Raw genomic sequence first — 18,516 nt, 5'->3', positions numbered from 1 at the left:
CATGGCTGGCTTTGCCGGCTGAGAGGAGCTCCTTTTGGTGGAGTGATGGACAGGGTGGAGAAAAACCAGAGCTTGTATTCATTTACTCAAGCAATGAAACCACGCCTGGTCCAGCAGCTGCACCTGGAGCCCCCGCCTGGTTAAATCTATAATGATCCACTGTCTTCTGCTCAAGCCAGGCGGGCTAGCCCAAGGGCGCTGCCGTGGGAAGCTGCACTCCTGCCGCTTTCTCCTCCGTGCTTTCTGGTGGCGCGAGCCTCAGCAGCGCCCAGAGATCCCGCACCGCTTTCTGACTCTCTGACTCGCGGTTTCCCGGGCGGAGGCGGTTCCCATGGCCTCCGCTTGGCCCTTCCCGTCGGAGCCGCCCTCACTCCTCAGGTCGGGGCGCCGGGTGCAGGCTCCCGCCAGCTGCAGAGTGTCTGTCCCAACTCCACGTCCGGTCCTGGGGCAGGAATCCCAGGGCGGGGTCAGGGACGGCTGCATCCCCTGTGGAGACGAACCTGCACTAGAACCAGGCCTCCTCAAGCCCCTCTCTGGCCGATGGGTCTCCTAGAATTCGTGTCGACTCAGAGGCCAGAGGCCCCCGAAGCTCCGATGTTCCCGTTTCCCTGGGTGCAGTTACTCTGCTGAAAGGCTGGAGGTCGCTCTGGGGAGGGCTGGGAGGAAGCGCACAGTCAGCTCTCAGGGTCCTTCCTCACGGGGACCCCCCCCATTCAGGAGGCTGTGCGCTGTAAACTGGCTCAAGTGTGGGAATTGACGGAGGGGCGGGACTGGGGGGCGGGCAGGAACGGTGACAGGGACACTGGAACCTCGGAGGTGATGGGGACGGCCCTGCTCTGGACGGTGCGCGTGGGTTTATAGCTGTGTGTGTGTGTGTGTGTGTGTGTGTGTGTGTGTGTGTGTGTCTGGACAGTGCGCGTGGGTTCATAGCTGTGTGTGTGTGTGTGTGTGTGTGTGTGTCTGGACGGTGCGCGTGGGTTCATAGCTCTGTGTGTGTGTGTGTGTGTCTGTGTGTGTGTGTGTGTGTGTGTCTGGACGGTGCACGTGGGTTCATAGCTGTGTGTGTGTGTGTGTCTGGACCGTGCGTGTGGGTTCATAGCTGTGTGTGTGTGTGTGTCTGGACCGTGCGCGTGGGTTCATAGCTGTGTGTGTGTGTGTGTGTGTGTGTGTGTCTGGTGCGCGTGGGTTCATAGCTCTGTGTGTGTGTGTGTGTGTGTGTGTCTGGACGGTGCGCGTGGGTTCATAGCTGTGTGTGTGTGTGTGTGTGTGTGTGTGTGTCTGGACGGTGCACGTGGGTTCATAGCTGTGTGTGTGTGTGTCTGGACGGTGTGCGTGGGTTCATAGCTGTGTGTGTGTGTGTGTGTGTGTGTGTCTGGACGGTGCGCGTGGGTTCATAGCTGTGTGTGTGTGTGTGTGTGTGTGTGTGTGTGTGTGTGTCTGGACGGTGCGCGTGGGTTCATAGCTGTGTGTGTGTGTGTGTGTGTGTGTGTGTGTCTGGACGGTGCGCGTGGGTTCATAGCTCTGTGTGTGTGTGTGTGTGTCTGGACGGTGCGCGTGGGTTCATAGCTCTGTGTGTGTGTGTGTGTGTGTGTCTGGACGGTGCGCATGGGTTCATAGCTGTGTGTGTGTGTGTGTGTGTGTGAGAGAGAGAGAGAGAGAGAGAGAGAGAAGAGAGACAGCATTTATCAAATTGTCTACTTTATATGTTGAGTTTATTGTACCTCAGTTTTACTTCAACAAAACTGCTAAATTTTTTAGAATATGCCTTTTACAGGACAGATTAAGAAGTAAATAATTTCTCACTGTTCTGGCTTATTTAATATCAGAACTAAGTGGTGAGAAATATTTTTTGTTAAAATCAAATTTAAATTGTGCCTATTATTAAAATTCTCAACATGACTTTGCTTATTTTAAACCTGCTTCTGGACAGTTTGAAAATGCCTCCGAAGTGTAGGAAACCTGGACCACAGCCTTGAGAATTTAGGTCACGTGCAAGGTCGTACCTGTCGTGGTGACAAATGAAAGGGTACGCCTGACCTAACAACATTCAATGGTGGCTCCTCTGACTGGTTCCCTCTCTTTGATTCCACACACACGATCAGTCTTCTCTCACAGCTTTACTTCCCACCACAGCTCTGCCTCCAGAGAAACAGCATGTTGCTGGTCTCGATGGCAGGAGTATTCTGAACCAGAGGACGTTCACATTTAAATTGTTTTTGTTGCCGTTAGATCAGTTAATTGGCATTCTGATTTTACAAGAGAAAGGGTCTGAATCAGATTATCTAAAATCTTAAAACTAGAGTAGATTTCTCAAGAATTTAAATAGGATTCCTTCCCTTTAATCCATTAATTATTCACTTTGTCTTGTTGTTAATAATTTTATTTAAAGCTTGATGTTAACCTGTGATTCATGGGGGTTTTGTTTTGTTTCATTACTATACGTTTACAAACAGTGCAATAGCTGAATTATCTTACATTACTTTTTCCTCCCAAGACAATCATTCTGATTGTCTTTCCTGGTGTAAAATCTTTCATAAATAGTCTGTTCTTTACAAAATATGCACCATTCAGATAAATGTATCATTATCTTGTCCTGGGATGTCCTAATTAGCCAGTGCTTTTTCTGATTGTTGAATTCCTCCATTTCCTAATTCTTGCACTCTTCCCCGAACACTGCATACTTCGTTTAGTTTTTATTTGAGATGCTTCAAAATAATGTGTTATTCAAATTATCTGTTTGCCTGTTGTTATCTACAAGTAGCCTAAAGTCAGGACAAATGTGTTTTTCTGGTTATCAGATTTCAAACTATGATAAGGATTTAGAATGAGATGAGAACTTTCTCCTTGGTATAAGAATCCCTTCACCAGCTACCCAGATGGTCATCTCTTTTCTGGCTCTTTGAGCCATCAGTGAACAGATAGCACTGTTGTATAAGATAGTTTCATTTTTGAACTTGAACAGCTAGAATTTCTCCCCCCTTAAAAAGAAGTCGAAATTAGCTTCCTCTAGCCTGTGCACATAAATCCTAGTCCTAGGCCCGTCCACTAAAGAACAAAGTCATTCTGTTGTTTCTTGCGGACCTGGCGTTCGGCACTGGACAAGAGTTTATCAAGGGTAGGTCTTGTCGTTCTCTTAACTGTTCATGTGAAGTCATTTCTAGACTCTTCATCCCTCGATGCCGTTTTGAATAAAGGTTAGGTTTTCAGCACCCAGATCTGAATGAGTGCTCTTCAGCTTTTCTGCGAGTCCGTTTCTTATTTTGTTTCCCGTGTGTAGCGCGTGCCTTTCTCACGTGCACGTTTCCCACCAGCTCTCGCTGCCTCCGCATCGAGCTGCCTCTTTCAGGCTGTGTGTTGCTGCCCCACGGGCACCCCCTCGGCCGCCAGTCTCTTGGCAGCTTTTCCGCCTCCCCTCCAAGAAGGAGCCTCTCTCTTGCCTGGAGCTGCGTAAACCAGGATAATGAGGTTTGCCTCTCGCCTGGGTGTCAGGACGGAGAGGTTCTGCCGGCAGCTCTTCCGCCATCTCCAGCAGGGATGTTTCTATCTCACTTTCTCTGACTTGGACATTTACAAAATATATGCCAAGAGAGATGTTTATGTGGTATTTTATTATCTGTCAGTACAGTATGTTTTTTTCATGTTTCATTGTGCTTTTATAAGCATACTGTTATATAAATTCAGGTCTAAGAGTTATCAAAATCATGGTTTAAACAGACTCTAGCTGTGTTGTTTAGGTCAGGGGTTAGCAAACTAGAGCCTGCAAATCAAATCCATTCAGCTCCCTGCTTTTGTGTGGCCTGTGAACCAAGAAAAAATGAAAAGGTGAACAATATTTTGTGACATGTTAGAATGATGTGAAGTCTGAGTTTGGTCTCCGTCATTTACGCGTCCATTTACGCGTCCTGTCTGGCTGCGTCTTTGCTGGAGCAGCACTGAGTAGTTGCCCCAGAAGCCGTGCAGCTTCCGGAGCCTGAAGAATGTGCTGTCTGGCCTTGTTATCACTTATCTATTATCCATTGCTCCGTAACAAATGACCTCAAAACTTAGCGGCTTAGGACAGCAGACGTTTATAACCTCAGGGTTTCTGTGGATCAGGGGTCTGGGCACAGCTTAGCTGAGTCCTGCACATCAGAGTGTTGGCTGGGCTCTCAGTATCTCAGGGCTCACCCGGGGAAGGGTCTGCTTCCAGGTGCCGGTGGGGGTTGCCAGACTCGGTTCCTCTGGGTTGTAGGACTGTGAGTCTCAGTCCCTTGTGGTGGGGGCCCCTGCAGCATGGCAGCTTTGTCAGCAAAGCATGCGGCCCGAGAAGGCAGCGGAGAGTGTCTGCTGGGAAGGTGGGAAGGTGGGATGTTCTGTTACCTGATTATGAGTGCAGCATCTTCTCGTCGTTACTGTATATTTGTGGTTATAACAAAGTCACTAGGTCCAGCCCACAGAAGGCTGTGAATACATGGACAGAGTGATCGTTGGGGATCTTGGGAGTCTTCCCACCACGTGCCTTTTACAAAAATGTTTGAGGATCCCTGGTTTAGATAAAAAATTTTTTGTCCTTTGAGTGAGTGTTGGAGCCTGGGCAAGGGTACCAGCCCAAGAATTTCATCTTGTTTTTTTTTTTTTTTAATACTGGTTCATTTATTTATTTGGCTGCACCGAGTCTTGGTTGCTGTGCGTGGGTCTTCAGTCTTTATCGTGGAATATGGGGTCTGTGGTTGCAGCGGGTGGGGTTTTTTTTTTCTTTTCAGTTGTGACATGTGGACTCTTAGTTGCGGCATGTGCAGTCTAGTTCCCTGACCAGGGATGGAACCTGGGCCCCTGCATTGAGATCACCAGGGAAATCCTGCACATCATTATTCTTAATTACCCAGCAGACGTGGTCTCAGGAGATACAGGGTAGGTGGGTCAAGAAAGAACTTTGGGACAGGCAGAAGGAAGTGATGATGTGGGACCGTCCCCTCTGGGCAGCCAGCTCTGTGGCTCAGTGAAGGCGTGCTCCTGGGGAGTAGCAGGCTGAGGGCCCCCGATGACAGCCTCTGTGCCCAGTCACCCGTGTCATGTCTTAGAATCCTTACAACCCTGAAAGTTAAATCGCAGCATGTGCTATCCTACAAATGAGGAGCTGCAGGGAGGTGAACTGGGGCTGAGTGCGGAGTGACCAGAAGTGGCTTTGTGCTCTCTCCAGGTTAACACTTGGTTCCACGAGGCTGTGTTCTTTCCTGGTGAGGCAGATGCTTATTTCAGGTAAAGGATTTGGAAGGGCTGGCCTGTAGACAGCAGCGGGATTGATTTCAGTCATCTCTGGAGTGTTCAGTGAGTGATTTTTAACTTCTGAGAGGAAAAGAGATAGAAGGACATAGCTCTTGCCCTAAGAAAACTTGCATGTTATTTGGGAAGATAGGGAATAATTAGATGACAGCTCATGAGAGAGGGTGTTGACTGATGGCCGAGTGGTAAGATGAGTACTGTAGGAATCCAGGGGGCACAGGGCCTTGGGGTTTGGGAGCACCAGGGACGCCCTTCTGATGGAGCCGCAGGATGGCCTGGAGCATGGACGAGGGGACAAGCCAGAGCCCGAAGGCTCCGCGGAGTCCTCGCCAGCCTGTGGACGGCTGTCTGTGAGCCTGTGGTCTTGTAAATGAAGTTCATTTTATTATTCCTAATCTGAAAGGAGTGTTGACTGCAGTTTAAAGCATGCATAAAGGGAAAACAGTGATAAGAATACCCAGAGATGAACACTGCTAAAATATTTCCTGTTCATCTCCTTCACCTGAATAATGTGCTCATACTAGAAGTATGACTCCCTTCGTGTAAGTTTATAAGCATTCGCTAACGACAGGCTCTTCATAAACATGATTTTGTACTGGCTATGTATCGTACCATTGAATAGATACTCCATCATATGCTTTACTGTCTGCTCATGGTGAACAAAAATTCAGAGTGAGTGAAGTGCAGAGAAAAGTCTTCCTAGCTCAGGTAGGCACATAAGTGATTCTGCCATTCTGGGACCACTGGGGAACCAGAGAGAGTCCAGGATGACGCGGGGAAGACTGAGCTTACAGACAGCAAGCGGAAATAACCAAGCCGTCTTTTGCCTTCTGCGAAAAAGTGAAACAGTTACCTGCAAGCATGGCTCAAGAGGTAAAGAATCAGGTTTGATCCTGGTTTGGGAAGATTCCCCTGGAAGAGGAAATGGCAGCCCACTCCAGTGTTCTTGCCTGGGAAATCCCGTGGACAGAGGAGCCTGATAGGCTACAGTCCACGGGGTCCCAAAGAGTCGGACATGACTATGCACACGCACATTGATCGAGACGGAGGAAGAAAGATCCTGGTTTAGTAAATGGAGAACAATCAGACATCTATTGATTCAGTAAACATTTGTGCAGGACTTGCTGTGGGCCAAAGCAGTGTTCCCGAAATAAAGCAGTGAACAAGACTGCTTTTTAAAGAAAAAAAAAAAAAAAGACAGTGCCTACTCCCATTGAACTTACGTGTTATTGAGGAGAGATAACTAATAGATAAACGTGATAATCTGTAAATTCCATTAAGAAAGATAAAGGAAAGTTAAAGAGTGTGGGGAAAGGAGTAGACTTACGGATGTGGGTGATGGGGTGATGGGCTGAGCATAAGGTCACTGAACACTTAACTGGGGGAGTTCTTTGTTGTCATGTCTTAGTGAACATACAAAAACACATGTGTAAGCTTCATGGTGTTACTGCTTCCACCACATTCTATTATGGGAAGTTTCAAGTATTTGCTATGGTGGACACCCACACACTCACTGCCATGATTCTACCATGAATACTTTACCATCCTTGCTTATGACATATCTACCCACCTCTTCCTCCATCACAGGTTTGATTTTAATCTTGATGTGCTCACCCTTTACTCTGTTAATTCTTCAGCTAATTGGTTGTGGATTTCTTTTACCATAGGGGTTTTCAGAAACTTAAACATACAGGAATCAAAACAACTTTTATATTCATTATATATTATTATAGATTTTAATGTTACTTCATTTGGTGTTTACATGTAATTCCTCACTCCATTCGGAGTTTATTTGGGTTAGGGTACAAGGCAAGGTCCTTGTTCGTCTCCTTCCCAAAGAGCTGGTTCGCTGGGACATGTGTCAAATCATGCCGGCCTTGCCTGTGTTGGTTGGTCATTTTTAAAAAACAGTGTAAGAAAAAAAAACAATGTAACTTTTTGTATATGCCTGTTTTTCAAATGGTGTCTTCTGTTCACTCGAAATGACTGTTAATTTATTTTACCACCATTTCACTTTCACAGTTTCATAATACATTTTAACATGTAGTTAGGCAAATTCTCACACTATTTTTCAAAATTTTCTTAGCTGTGTTATCATTTATTCTTTCAAATAAATATTAATATTATCCAGACTCTAAAATATCTGATTGAAATTTTAATTCATAGGTATATTCTTTCCTCATTTGAAAAACAGGGATAATAAGAACCTTTTGATAGGATTGTTGCATGGATGAAATGACAGTACACTACATGTGAAGTGTTTTGACGTGCTGTGCTGATTCAGAGCCAGTTCTGATTTTCCAGAGGGCTCTAAGATTCATTTAGAAGCAAGGGAAAACCGTCCTGGGTTATTAACCAGTTGAGACACCCTAGGACCGCGTGCCCTCACCCGGGGCGCAGTTCCCGTCTCAGGGGTAACTTCACACCTGATGTAACTGCACACCGGATGCTTCACGTCCATCTTGACCCGAGCATTCCAAGGAGACTGTGTTAGACAAAGGTAAATCCGAGGTCATCCTCCCACAGATGGAGGGTTGAGCCTGCCGTCTCCTGCCCTCCCCGCCCCCATTTCTGACCCTCTCCTGGACCTCACAGCGTCCCCGCCTTGCTGGGGAGCTGTCCCACTGCGCTTCCAGCAGTGGTCCTCCCATGGTCTCCAGGGAGGCCGCTGCCTGTCCCGCTCCTCGTGGGGCCGGTCTGCTCCTGCTGCTTCCGGACCTGCTGTCCTCTTTCGGGAAAAGGGAGGGTTTGGAGCGATCGCTGTTTGTTCTGCCTGTTCCCTCATCAGCTGTCTTTAGCAGGAATTCCTGCAGATTTCTACTCCGTTTCTTCCTGAGCTGATGCCCTTCTCACCCACATCTCCCCCTCCCCTTCCCTGCATGGGGACCCCCCTCCCCACCCGTCTCAGTTGTACACGGTAGTGCTGTTTGTGTGTCCAGACAGCTGCCCTGAAGTGTGCACGCGTCTCCTGCTCCTCCTCCCAGACTGGGCGTCTCGCTGGGGCCGTGCCTGTCTTCAGGGCTCACTCCCCTCTCGCCAGCCTCTTTCCCTGTGAACCCAGCACGGTCAGCAAGACTGACCATTCCTTCCCCCAGCACCTGGTATGGAGCAGACGTCCAGTAAACGTGGGTGACTTCGGTACAAGAAGTGCTAGTGCAGTCAGGGCCCTCAGAAGGAGTCTGCAAGGTGCTTCCTGCTGCACCTGGTTCGCTCAGCAGCGGGGAACCTGGAGCCTCGTCCTTTCACACAAGAAACTTGTGGCTGCGGAAAGGAGAAGGGTGGAGAAACGGGCAGGCTAGGCTTGTCTTCCCTGAGACGGGGTGCCCACGCTGTATGTCCTCAGAGAGGACCCTCTCTCATGCTGCAGCCCTGCCAGACGGGGGGCCATGGGAGAGCAGGAAAGAATCGGAAGGGAAAGGGGGTGCTGCTGTGCTGCTTAAATTTTTGTTTGGCTGTGTCGGGGTTCGGTTGCAGCTTGCAGGCTCTCTCTGTTGCAGCCAGCAGGCTGGGTCATTGCTCCGCAGCACGTGGGATCTTGCTTCCCCGACCAGAGATCAGACCTGCACCCCTGCGTTGGGAGAGGACCCTTAACCACTGGACCCCCAGGGAGCCCGTCTGCTGCGTTCTGCTTGTTCATTTTTCGCTTGTTCTTTCAGCAGTGCTTTAGGCTCCCAGGATGGAGTGTTAGGTGTAGAATGAGCTTTGAAATGAACAGCGCTGCCGGGATGCCTTGTCACACGTGACCGTCTCACCAACACTCCCCGAGCTCATTGCTCCGTGCTGCAGGCCGTCTGTTTCTCGGGGGTTCCTTAGGGGATGGAGGGGGCAGGGAGGAGCTCGTGTCTGCCTGGCGTTTGCTCCGTTCCGGGGCTGTGCCAGGCACCACGCACCAGGTCCGCACTCGTGTCAGTGATGCCCGTTTTAGGCAGGTCCTGCTGTTGGGAAAGCAGTTGTGGAAGCTCTGGTAGGAGGACGCTGATGAACTGTTCCAAGGTCACGCAGCCAGTGCTTGAACCTGATCCAGACGGGCTCCAGAATTCCTACTCGTATCGCACTGTAACTGTCTCTTTATTCTCTTTTTGTTCCAAAACATTGTTACTGTTCTGATGCACAACAGGGATCTTTTTCCAACCCAAATAATTAGGAAACTGTTTATCTCCACATGTACTGTGTTAAGCTTCCTAATTTCCATCAACCACTTCCATTATATTTTTCTCATTTACCTGTTGCTCCTGCTCTTAAGAGGGACAGAGGCACATGAGGATTGGATTGGTTTCTTCTGTGACCTTAGAAGAATTTAAAATCTTTCATCAAGAAACCTGACTGTGTTAATTTTTCACATGCCACACCGCCGGTAACAGCAGAGCCCGCTCCTCCCTGGAGCGGCTCTCGCCTTCCAGGGCTCCTGGTCTGCTCCGTTGTCGCCAGTCACGAGGAGCCCCCGGCTCTGATGCCCCTTCTCAGAGCCAAGCCTCGTCCGGCTGGCTCTGCTCCCTGTCTGGGGCTCCCGCCCTCCGCGTCCTGCTGGCACCTTCTGTTCGCTGACACGCGGGGCAGGGGAAGCGAGCTGGGGGTGGTTGGGGTTTTGCTTCTCCTCGCAAACCTGAGTGCTGATTTTCTCTTCTCTGAAATTTATTAAAGTTGCTTCCATTGTGAAAGCTTTCATCATAGAGTCTAGTCCATAGATAGGAGATCTAACCCAATTCCAAGCCTTTTTTTCCCCCTAATTAAATATTTGAATAGTGGTTTCCCATTATGGGCTTCCTTTGTGGCTCAGATGGTAAAGAATCTGCCTACAGTGCAGGAGACCCAGATTCGATCCCTGGGTTGGGAAGATCCCCTGGAGAACAGATTGGCTACCCACTACAGTCTTCTTGCCTGAAGAACTCCATGGACAGAGGAGCCTGGTGGGCTGCAGTCCATGGGGTCGCAAAGAGTCGGACACGACTGAGCAACCAACACTTCCCATTAGGATTGACATACTGGAAAATAATCCAGTACTTTTTGTTTCTGCTTCTTTAAGTTTCAGAAGTTTTATTTCATAGTATCTCAATTTAAATATTTTTATCTCCATTTTTCACATACAGTTAAATTTCAGAGTGTATTGCACCATAATTGTTTCTGCAAAGAATATGGTCACTATAACTTCACCCTGTGGTTGTTTTAACAGCAAGTTTTATCTGCCTACAGGAGAATATTAAAGAGCGAGCCTCCGTATCCCCAGGAAATGAGTGCTGTAGCCAGAGACCTGATCCAGCGTCTCCTGATGAAAGATCCCAAGAAGAGACTGGGCTGCGGTCCACGCGATGCAGATGAAATCAAAGAACATCCCTTCTTTCAGGTGAAACATGCTGAGCAGATGGTTTTCCGTGCCCTGCTGTTTTCAGAGTACTTGGCGTTCCTGGTGAAATGAGTGAGCATGGGTGTTTCAGAGTCATTTTCTCTCTGCTTCTATGTGTGTTATCCCTTTTAAAATGATAGAACCCTTTAAGAAGGATTAGAATTCTACTTGTAAGGACCTAAATAGTCTTTTTCTCTTTAAATGAAGTGAGAATGGGGAGGATCCTAATAACAATTGGTTTTCTACATATTAATTGGTTAGAGTCTCTAAGTATTGGATTCCATGTGTGATTTGGAAGTTTAGGCACATAGACTGAGGAGACTTTTCCTGAATTTTTTAGTCTCAGTCCATGAGCTGTTACTGCCACTGTGTTATGCTTTTTAGATAGTGATTTCATCTCTTCTTTCCCAGGAGAAATCTTAAACAATTCAAAATCAGCCTCCTTCTCAGTTGAATATCTATAATATGTGAAGAATTATTCATTAATTTTCACTGTACTTGAGATGATGCTTTTCTTATTCTGCAAAAGCCTAATGAGACCATTCATTCTACAGAGCACCAACATGTCTGCTCACCCTAATTTGCTCAGTGTAGTAAAAAAAAAAAAAAATCATAGTTTTCAATAACTGGGAAAAAATAGACTGGGTTGGCTAGTTATTTCCATCTAAATAGTCATCCTGAAATATAATGACCTTGATTTCTAAAACTCTGAGCTTATGACTTTTAAATAATTTCATAGTATCAAGAAATATGACCTAAATGTTTATGTCCAGAGGGATCATCGGAGTTTTATTTTGCAAACTGAGCTTTCATATTATCACAAAAATGAATGAAAATATCATGCCAAAACAAAGAAAAAACTACTGTAGAGTAAGCTTTCATGCTTAATAGAGAAAAACAAATAGTAATTGAGAATAAGAATTATCTCTTTGTTCTTAAATGCTCAAAAAAGGATACATTTCAGTCTTAGCTGTTTTAAAAAGTATTACTGTACTTCTTATAGAGGTTCACTAGCATAGTGAGAAATACATTTAGAATAAAATTCTCAGTATGTACATTTCTTAGATTAAAAGATTAACATTTGAACAAACTATTTCAGATACCTTGTTCAGGAGTTTGGCTCAAAAATTAACAACAAACTGTGGAAAATTCTTAAAGAGATGGAAATACCAGACCACCTTACCTGCCTCCTAAGAAATGTGTATGCAGGTCAAGAAGCACAGTTAGAACCAGACATAGAACAATAGACCGGTTCAAAATTGGGAAAGGAATATGTCAAGACTGTATATTGTCACCCTGCTTATTTAACTTCTCTGCAGAATACATCATGCAAAGTGCTGGGCTGGGTAAAGCTCAAGCTGGAATCGAGATTGCCGGGTGGAATATCAATAACCTCAGATATGCACATGATACAACCTTATGGCAGAAAGCAAAGTGGAACTAAAGATGAAGGTGAAAGAGGAGAGTGAAAAAACTGTCTTAAAACTCAGCATTCAAAAAACTAAGATCATGGCATCCGGTCCCATCGCTTCATGGCAAAAAATGGGGAAAAAATGGAAACAGTATTTTCTTGGGCTCCAAAATCACTGCACACGGTGACTGCAGCCATGAAATTAAAAGATGCTTGCTCCTTGGAAGAAAAGCTATGACCAACCTAAACAGCATATTAAGAAGCAGAGAGATCACTTTGCCAGCAAAGGTCTGTCTAGTCAAAGCTATGGTTTTTCCAGTAGTCATGTATGGATGTGAGAGTTGGACCATAAAGAAGGCTGAGCACTGCAGAATTGATGCCTCTGAACTGTGGTGTTGGAGAAGACTTTTGAGAGTCCCTTGGACTGCAAGGAGATCCAGCCAGTCCATCCTAAAGGAAATCAACCCTGAATATTCATTGGAGGGACTGATGCTGAAGCTCCAATACTCTGGCCACCTGATGCAAAGAACTGACTTACTGGAAAAGACCCTGATGCTGGGAAAGATTGAAGGCAGGAGAAGGGGACGACAGAGGATGAGATGGTTGGATGGCATCACCGACTTGATGGACCTGAATTTGAGCAAACTCCAGGAGATAGTGAAGGACAGGGAAGCCTGGTGTGCTGCGGTCCCTGGGGTTGCGAAGAGTCAGACACAACTGAGCGACTGAACAACAACAACTCAAGCAAAATGGCCCAAATCATATTTTCCTGGAATCTTTTTCTCCACGGTTCCCTGTACTTACGAATATTGCAATAGAGCTTTCATATTCGAGCAATTTTCTGTAGCTTAGAATATTAATTTTAGGTTATTCAATTGCCTTGACTTTGTAAATGACAGGGATACTTCAGGAAAGACCAAAATTCTACTTGCAAAGGCCCAGATGGAGTGGAGGTGGAGAGGGTTGTAATAGCATTCAACTTTGTACATACTAAATGCTCTCCTGCTAACAACAGATGTCTTTAAATTACCCTTTTACTCGAGAAGTTCCTCTTAATACATGTACAGTAGCCAAGCACAGATCATAGCTCATGATGGAAAACAGTATAGCTGCGGAGAGGAAAGAACACAAACGAGAAAGTCAAGAGACTGGCCCTGCCACTTGCGAACGTTTCAGTGGAAGGGGTCGTCTGATTCCCAGGCTTCAGTCTCCATCTGGGTCAAATAAAGAGGGTGAGCTGAATGACCTTTAAAACCTGTTCCTGCTGAAAAGTCAGTTTCCATCTGGGTCAAATAAAGAGGATGAGCTAAATGATCTTTAAAACCTGTTCTGCTGAAAAGTTTGAAGATCTGTAATTTAGTGATTGTACCTCCATCGCCTCCACAAGAGGGCACAATAAAAACATTTTATGTTGATTATACTTACTGAATGTCATCAACGAACTGCAAGTTTCATGTTTTACCATCTCCGAAAGCAGTATACAGCTTACAATGGGCAGAATTTTGCTATTCTAATTGGTCATGCTTTTTCTTTCTTAATGATACGTAAAGTAAGGGTGTATCTTACTATCAAGGATGACAGATTATAGGAGAAATATATTGATATTATATATTTGTAATATCAAATACATTGATACTATATGTGTATATATATATATATATATTTATATAACTGTGGGATTCAGTTCAATAAGTATTATCAGAGATTGTTTTAAGTGACAGAAGGAGAACAACAACAGAAAAGAACAGAGGGTTGAATTTGAATCATATAAGAGTGCAGTTTATCAGTTAGTGACTGACATGGGTGTAAAGGAGGCCTGGACTATCCCATGGGGGAGAGAATAGGCAGTGTTGAAACCCTTGAATACAGTTGAATGAGAAAAGAATGGTTACATAAGTTCCTACGGTCACAATATGGTTTAGACTTACAGACATAAACCAGTGCATGAATTAGAGTTTATTTTCTAATCTGTCTAGATGGCCAGGAGGAAAGCTAGTTAGCACTGCCTCTTGAAAATAGGGCTGTTCCTTTAGAGTTAATAGTCACATCCATTTTAAAGCCCTTTATTACAATCTAGGTTTGGCTTAAATACCTTTCTCGGGGCACATGACAGAATAATTCTTGATATCCCCGGGGTGAACTGGGGTGTCCTGGTGCCCCCTAGTGGCCAGGACGAGACCCCAAGGCAGTGGGATGGAAAGCGGTCCCACCTTGCAGGTCCCACCTTTCCGTCCCAGCGTCAGCTGGAGCTATAAACTGCGGTCAAAAAACAGCTGAGCTACAGTCAGTGCCGTATCTGAGTCAGTCAGCCTTGAGACATCCAAATGTTTTATAACGATAATATAATAATTTCCACAAACTTATCACACGTATGAAACGCCCCCCCCCAAAATGCTCCTGTTTGTAAAGAAGAAATTGTTTTTAATTGTTGGTTGGAAATACATGCTTTTCTCTCTCTTGCTCCATGAAAATTACCTACCTTTGTTATTTTTCAAAACTATTTCAACTTTGTTGATTTCTACTTTGTACCAATTTTCTTTCTGTTTTAGAAAATAAACTGGGATGATTTAGCTGCCAAAAAGGTGCCCGCACCCTTTAAGCCAGTCATCCGAGATGAGTTAGATGTGAGTAACTTTGCAGAAGAATTCACAGACATGGACCCCACCTACTCTCCCGCGGCTCTGCCCCAGAGCTCCGAGAGGCTGTTCCAGGTAATTGCGAAGGGCGCCCGTGTTGGTTGGCCACAGCTGCTTTCAAAGAAAGATTAATTTTCTCATATGAAATCTTTTCGACATCTTGAAAAACAGGACTCTCTAATCTCTTTAAAATGATTAAATACAGAGATATGACAGATCGTTAACTGAAGCTTGTAGTTTGTTAAATAGCAGACATTATTTATGTGTTTTATTTTTTGAGTTCTCTTTATATATTTAATTATTTCTGGCTGCACTGCACAGCATGTGTAATCTTAGTTTCTACACCCGCTGCACCGGACCACTGAGGAAATCTCTATGTGTTTATTTTTTATGTGAATAACTGTTAGACTTAACACCTAAAGTTTTATTTCTGTTCAGGCTCTTTTGTAGAAAATGCAGTACTTTACCTCTATTCAAACACAGTATTCTTAATATTGTATAAACAGTGTTGTCTGATTTTTTAATCTTCTGTGAATAATCTGAACTATTTCCCAACTCTTAAAAAAGATTTAGAAAGGATTTTATACTTAGGAAAGTATCTTTTCTCAGACTTAAGATAAAATATTCCTACTATTAATTGGCATTGTAGCTTCATTTGTTTGATTCCCAGAAGCATCCCAATAATATGGTTTACCTGTCTCTGGACACAGGCTTGCCCTTGGCTGGGCACAATGCAGATGGAAGAAATGTTTCTTGAGTGTTCTCGCTTGAACTAATTATCATCCATCATTATACAGATGGTCCCCAGTTTACAGTGGTTCAGCTTAGGATTTTTTGACTTTATGGTGGTACAAAAGTGATCCACGTTTCATACAAACCACACTTTGAAGTTTGCTCTTTCCTGGAATGAGGGTGCGCAGTGGGATCCATTCTCAGTGATGGGGGCTGCCGTGAGCCCTTGTTTCCAAGCAGCCCTGTGGTCCTGCAGTGACCAGCCTGTGCAGCGAGTGTCCAGAGACGCGGTGACTGTGAGCAGCCCGTGCAGCGAGCGTCCAGAGACACGGTGACTGTGAGCAGCCCGTGCAGCCAGCGTCCAGAGACACGGTGACTGTGAGCAGCCCGTGCAGTTGCTCTGGACACACAGTGTTGCGTTTCACACTCAGCGCAGCAGTCAGTAACTAACATGAGACAGTCAACACTTACTGTAAAGCAGACTTTGTGTTAGATGATTTTACCCAACTAGGTTACGTGAGTGTTCTGAGCACGGTTAAAGTAGGCCAGCCTAAGCTATGATGTTAGGCAGGTTAGGTGTGTCAAATGCATTTTCAACTTGTAATATTTTCAATTTATGGTGAATTTATCAGGACAGAACCCCAGTGTAAGTCATAGAAGAGCTGTACCACTTTTGGTTCGGCACATCATTCTGCTGTTTGATTTTATTGCTTTTCAATTTCAAATTGCTCCCCCAGTGGCTCAGCAGGTTAAGGATCCACCTGCAATCCAGGAGATACAGGAGATGTGGGTTTGATCCCTGGGTCAGGAGGGTCCCCTGCAGAAGGAATGGCAACCCACTCCAGTATTCTTGCCTGGAAAATCCCATGGACAGAGGAGCCAATTGCTGACTTAGAAGCTAACTGGAATGAAACTTGCTATCTTGCTAGTTTGAAAACCAGTAGCATTTCAATCACATTTTAGTTCCTTAACTATACCTTTTTTGAGAAGTTAGTTGTGTTTATAAGCAAATTTTTATCAGCAGTGCAAAAGAAATATAGCTGTAGGGAAGAAGTATTTCTCTGCCTTTCATTTTGAATCCGTTAGTTCTACCAGAAGATGGCATTATCGCCTTCTGAGAAGCATTATCCTATTGATTTGAAATGACCTTGCGTTTTGGATTGCAAATAAAGTAAAACTAGATTTGTCCTAACACAAATCTGAATGTTTTTCATTCTCTTTTTTTTTTTTTTGGCCATGCCGCATGGCATGTGGGATCTTAGTTCCTCAGCCAGGGACAGAACCCACAGCCTTGGCAGTGAAAGCATCGAGTCAGAGGAGAGAAAATGGTCACTTATTTTGTTTACTTTTCTTTTTTCTTAAGGGCTATTCCTTTGTTGCCCCTTCCATCCTCTTCAAGCGTAATGCAGCCGTCATGGATCCTCTTCAGTTTCACATGGGAGTTGACCGCCCCGGGGAGATGCACGTTGCAAGGAGCGCAATGCTGAAGGTACAGCCGCTCGGTGGTTAAGTGACCTGCTCGTGGTTTAAATACCCGCGCTAGTCGTGTTTCTCAAGTCCTGTAAAAGTAGTAGACTTTCCATTTGACTCAAACCTAATTTTAAAAAGTGAATAAATGGAAATAGTGATATTTGCTCTAGAAAATTATCAACGTCCATTTGAAGGAGCTCCTTTTTTACAGCAGTAGAAAATGGTGCATTTACATAAGTGATAGAGATGTTAGAAACGAGCTAATGATGAATTTTTAAAGATTATAAACGTATTCCAGTCCTGCTTATGAACGTTCATAATGTTCTGTTACTCAGCAATTCTATCTGTCCCTGTGTGTGCCTGACATTTTCTTAAGTTAAATGGTGTTGGTTTCTTATCAGGACTCTCCATTCTATCAACACTATGACCTAGATCTGAAGGACACACCACTGGGAGAAGGAAGTTTTTCAATCTGCCGAAAGTGCATTCACAAAAAAAGTAACCAAGCATTCGCAGTCAAAATAATCAGCAAAAGGTATGCCCTTTTCTCATATATTTGTTCTAGTGGATGGATTCTCTAAGATCTTTATTGAAAAGGAAAGTAACAGTATGTTTTAAGGTTTTTAACCAAGGTTTTATCCATTCAGCTCATCAGTTGATCCATTATACTTCTAGCTCTGAGACAGTAATCCACTTTAGACATAAATGATAGTGTGATACGCTTTTGAGGTTATTACGAGAAGACTTTCTTGTGGCAGTGTTATTTAAACAGACTTGCTTAGTGAGCTCAGCAGCTGTTGGCATTCCTATTAGGTATTCTATTTGAAATATTTTGTCTGAAATTATTAATATTTAGCAATCCACAGGTAGCTTTGAGAACTAGTTGTTTTGGTAACTGACTGTTACCTCCATGATGGTTTATTCTTATTACCAAATTGTCGAGCACATAGGGCATCCATTTCTTCATGTGATTAAGCACTTTCCTGACTCGGAAATAATCATTTTCTCAAGAATAATGCTTTACTTGTTCTGGTGGGTGTATGACTCACTGCTTTATGAAAGCCTCCTTCTGATACTTTGACACTCACATTCTGAATATGCTGTAAGCGAAAACAAAATCGGGGCTGGGGCTGTACTTCCAAAAGCCTGGTGGAGAGGAGTGTAGACACGGACTGCTTCATCTTTCAGGATGGAAGCCAGCACTCAGAAAGAGGTGACAGCTCTGAGACTCTGTGAAGGACACCCCAATATTGTGAAATTACATGAAGTTTTTCATGATCAGGTATTTGGCTTTTTTTTTTTTTTCTGTGCATACTAATTCATATGCAAGGTTCTACTTTTCAGCAGTGTTGTCGTTGCTTCTGGCGCAGAGTCAGGGATATGGGGCGTGACGCAGCCACTCGGGAGGTGAAAACCCACGTCGCAGACTCTCGCGCACCCGTCAACGCCGCCCCCGCTTCTCTCACTGGTCGAGGTTGTGCAGGGCCCGGGCAGAGGGTGTGGGAGGGGCGTGGAAGCCACGCCCCTGCACTCACTGCGGCCCGCCCCCGCTTCTCTCACTGGTCGAGGTTGTGCAGGGCCTGGCAGAGGGTGTGGGAGGGTCGAGGTTGTGCAGGGCCTGGCAGAGGGTGTGGGAGGGGCGCGGAAGCCCGCCCCTGCGCTCA

At 45.2% G+C, this 18,516-nt stretch overlaps 1 protein-coding gene across 4 annotated transcripts in view; it reads left to right on the top strand.

Moving 5' to 3' along the window:
* RPS6KA5 (ribosomal protein S6 kinase A5) overlaps positions 1-18,516 on the top strand; it is a 187,793-nt gene that overhangs the window by 150,149 nt on the left and 19,128 nt on the right. For all 4 annotated transcript variants that reach the window (XM_020900771.2, XM_070469793.1, XM_070469794.1 and 1 more), the window contains 5 exons: positions 10,453-10,603; positions 14,564-14,725; positions 16,746-16,871; positions 17,254-17,387; positions 18,041-18,134. In XM_020900771.2, the coding sequence (XP_020756430.2) occupies positions 10,453-10,603; positions 14,564-14,725; positions 16,746-16,871; positions 17,254-17,387; positions 18,041-18,134 (667 nt within the window). The remainder of the gene's footprint in view (positions 1-10,452; positions 10,604-14,563; positions 14,726-16,745; positions 16,872-17,253; positions 17,388-18,040; positions 18,135-18,516) is intronic.

The sequence above is a fragment of the Odocoileus virginianus genome, chromosome 6 (genome assembly GCF_023699985.2).
Source record: "Odocoileus virginianus isolate 20LAN1187 ecotype Illinois chromosome 6, Ovbor_1.2, whole genome shotgun sequence".
Lineage (NCBI taxonomy): Eukaryota > Metazoa > Chordata > Mammalia > Artiodactyla > Cervidae > Odocoileus > Odocoileus virginianus.
This window is presented reverse-complemented; position numbering and strand designations above follow the sequence as displayed.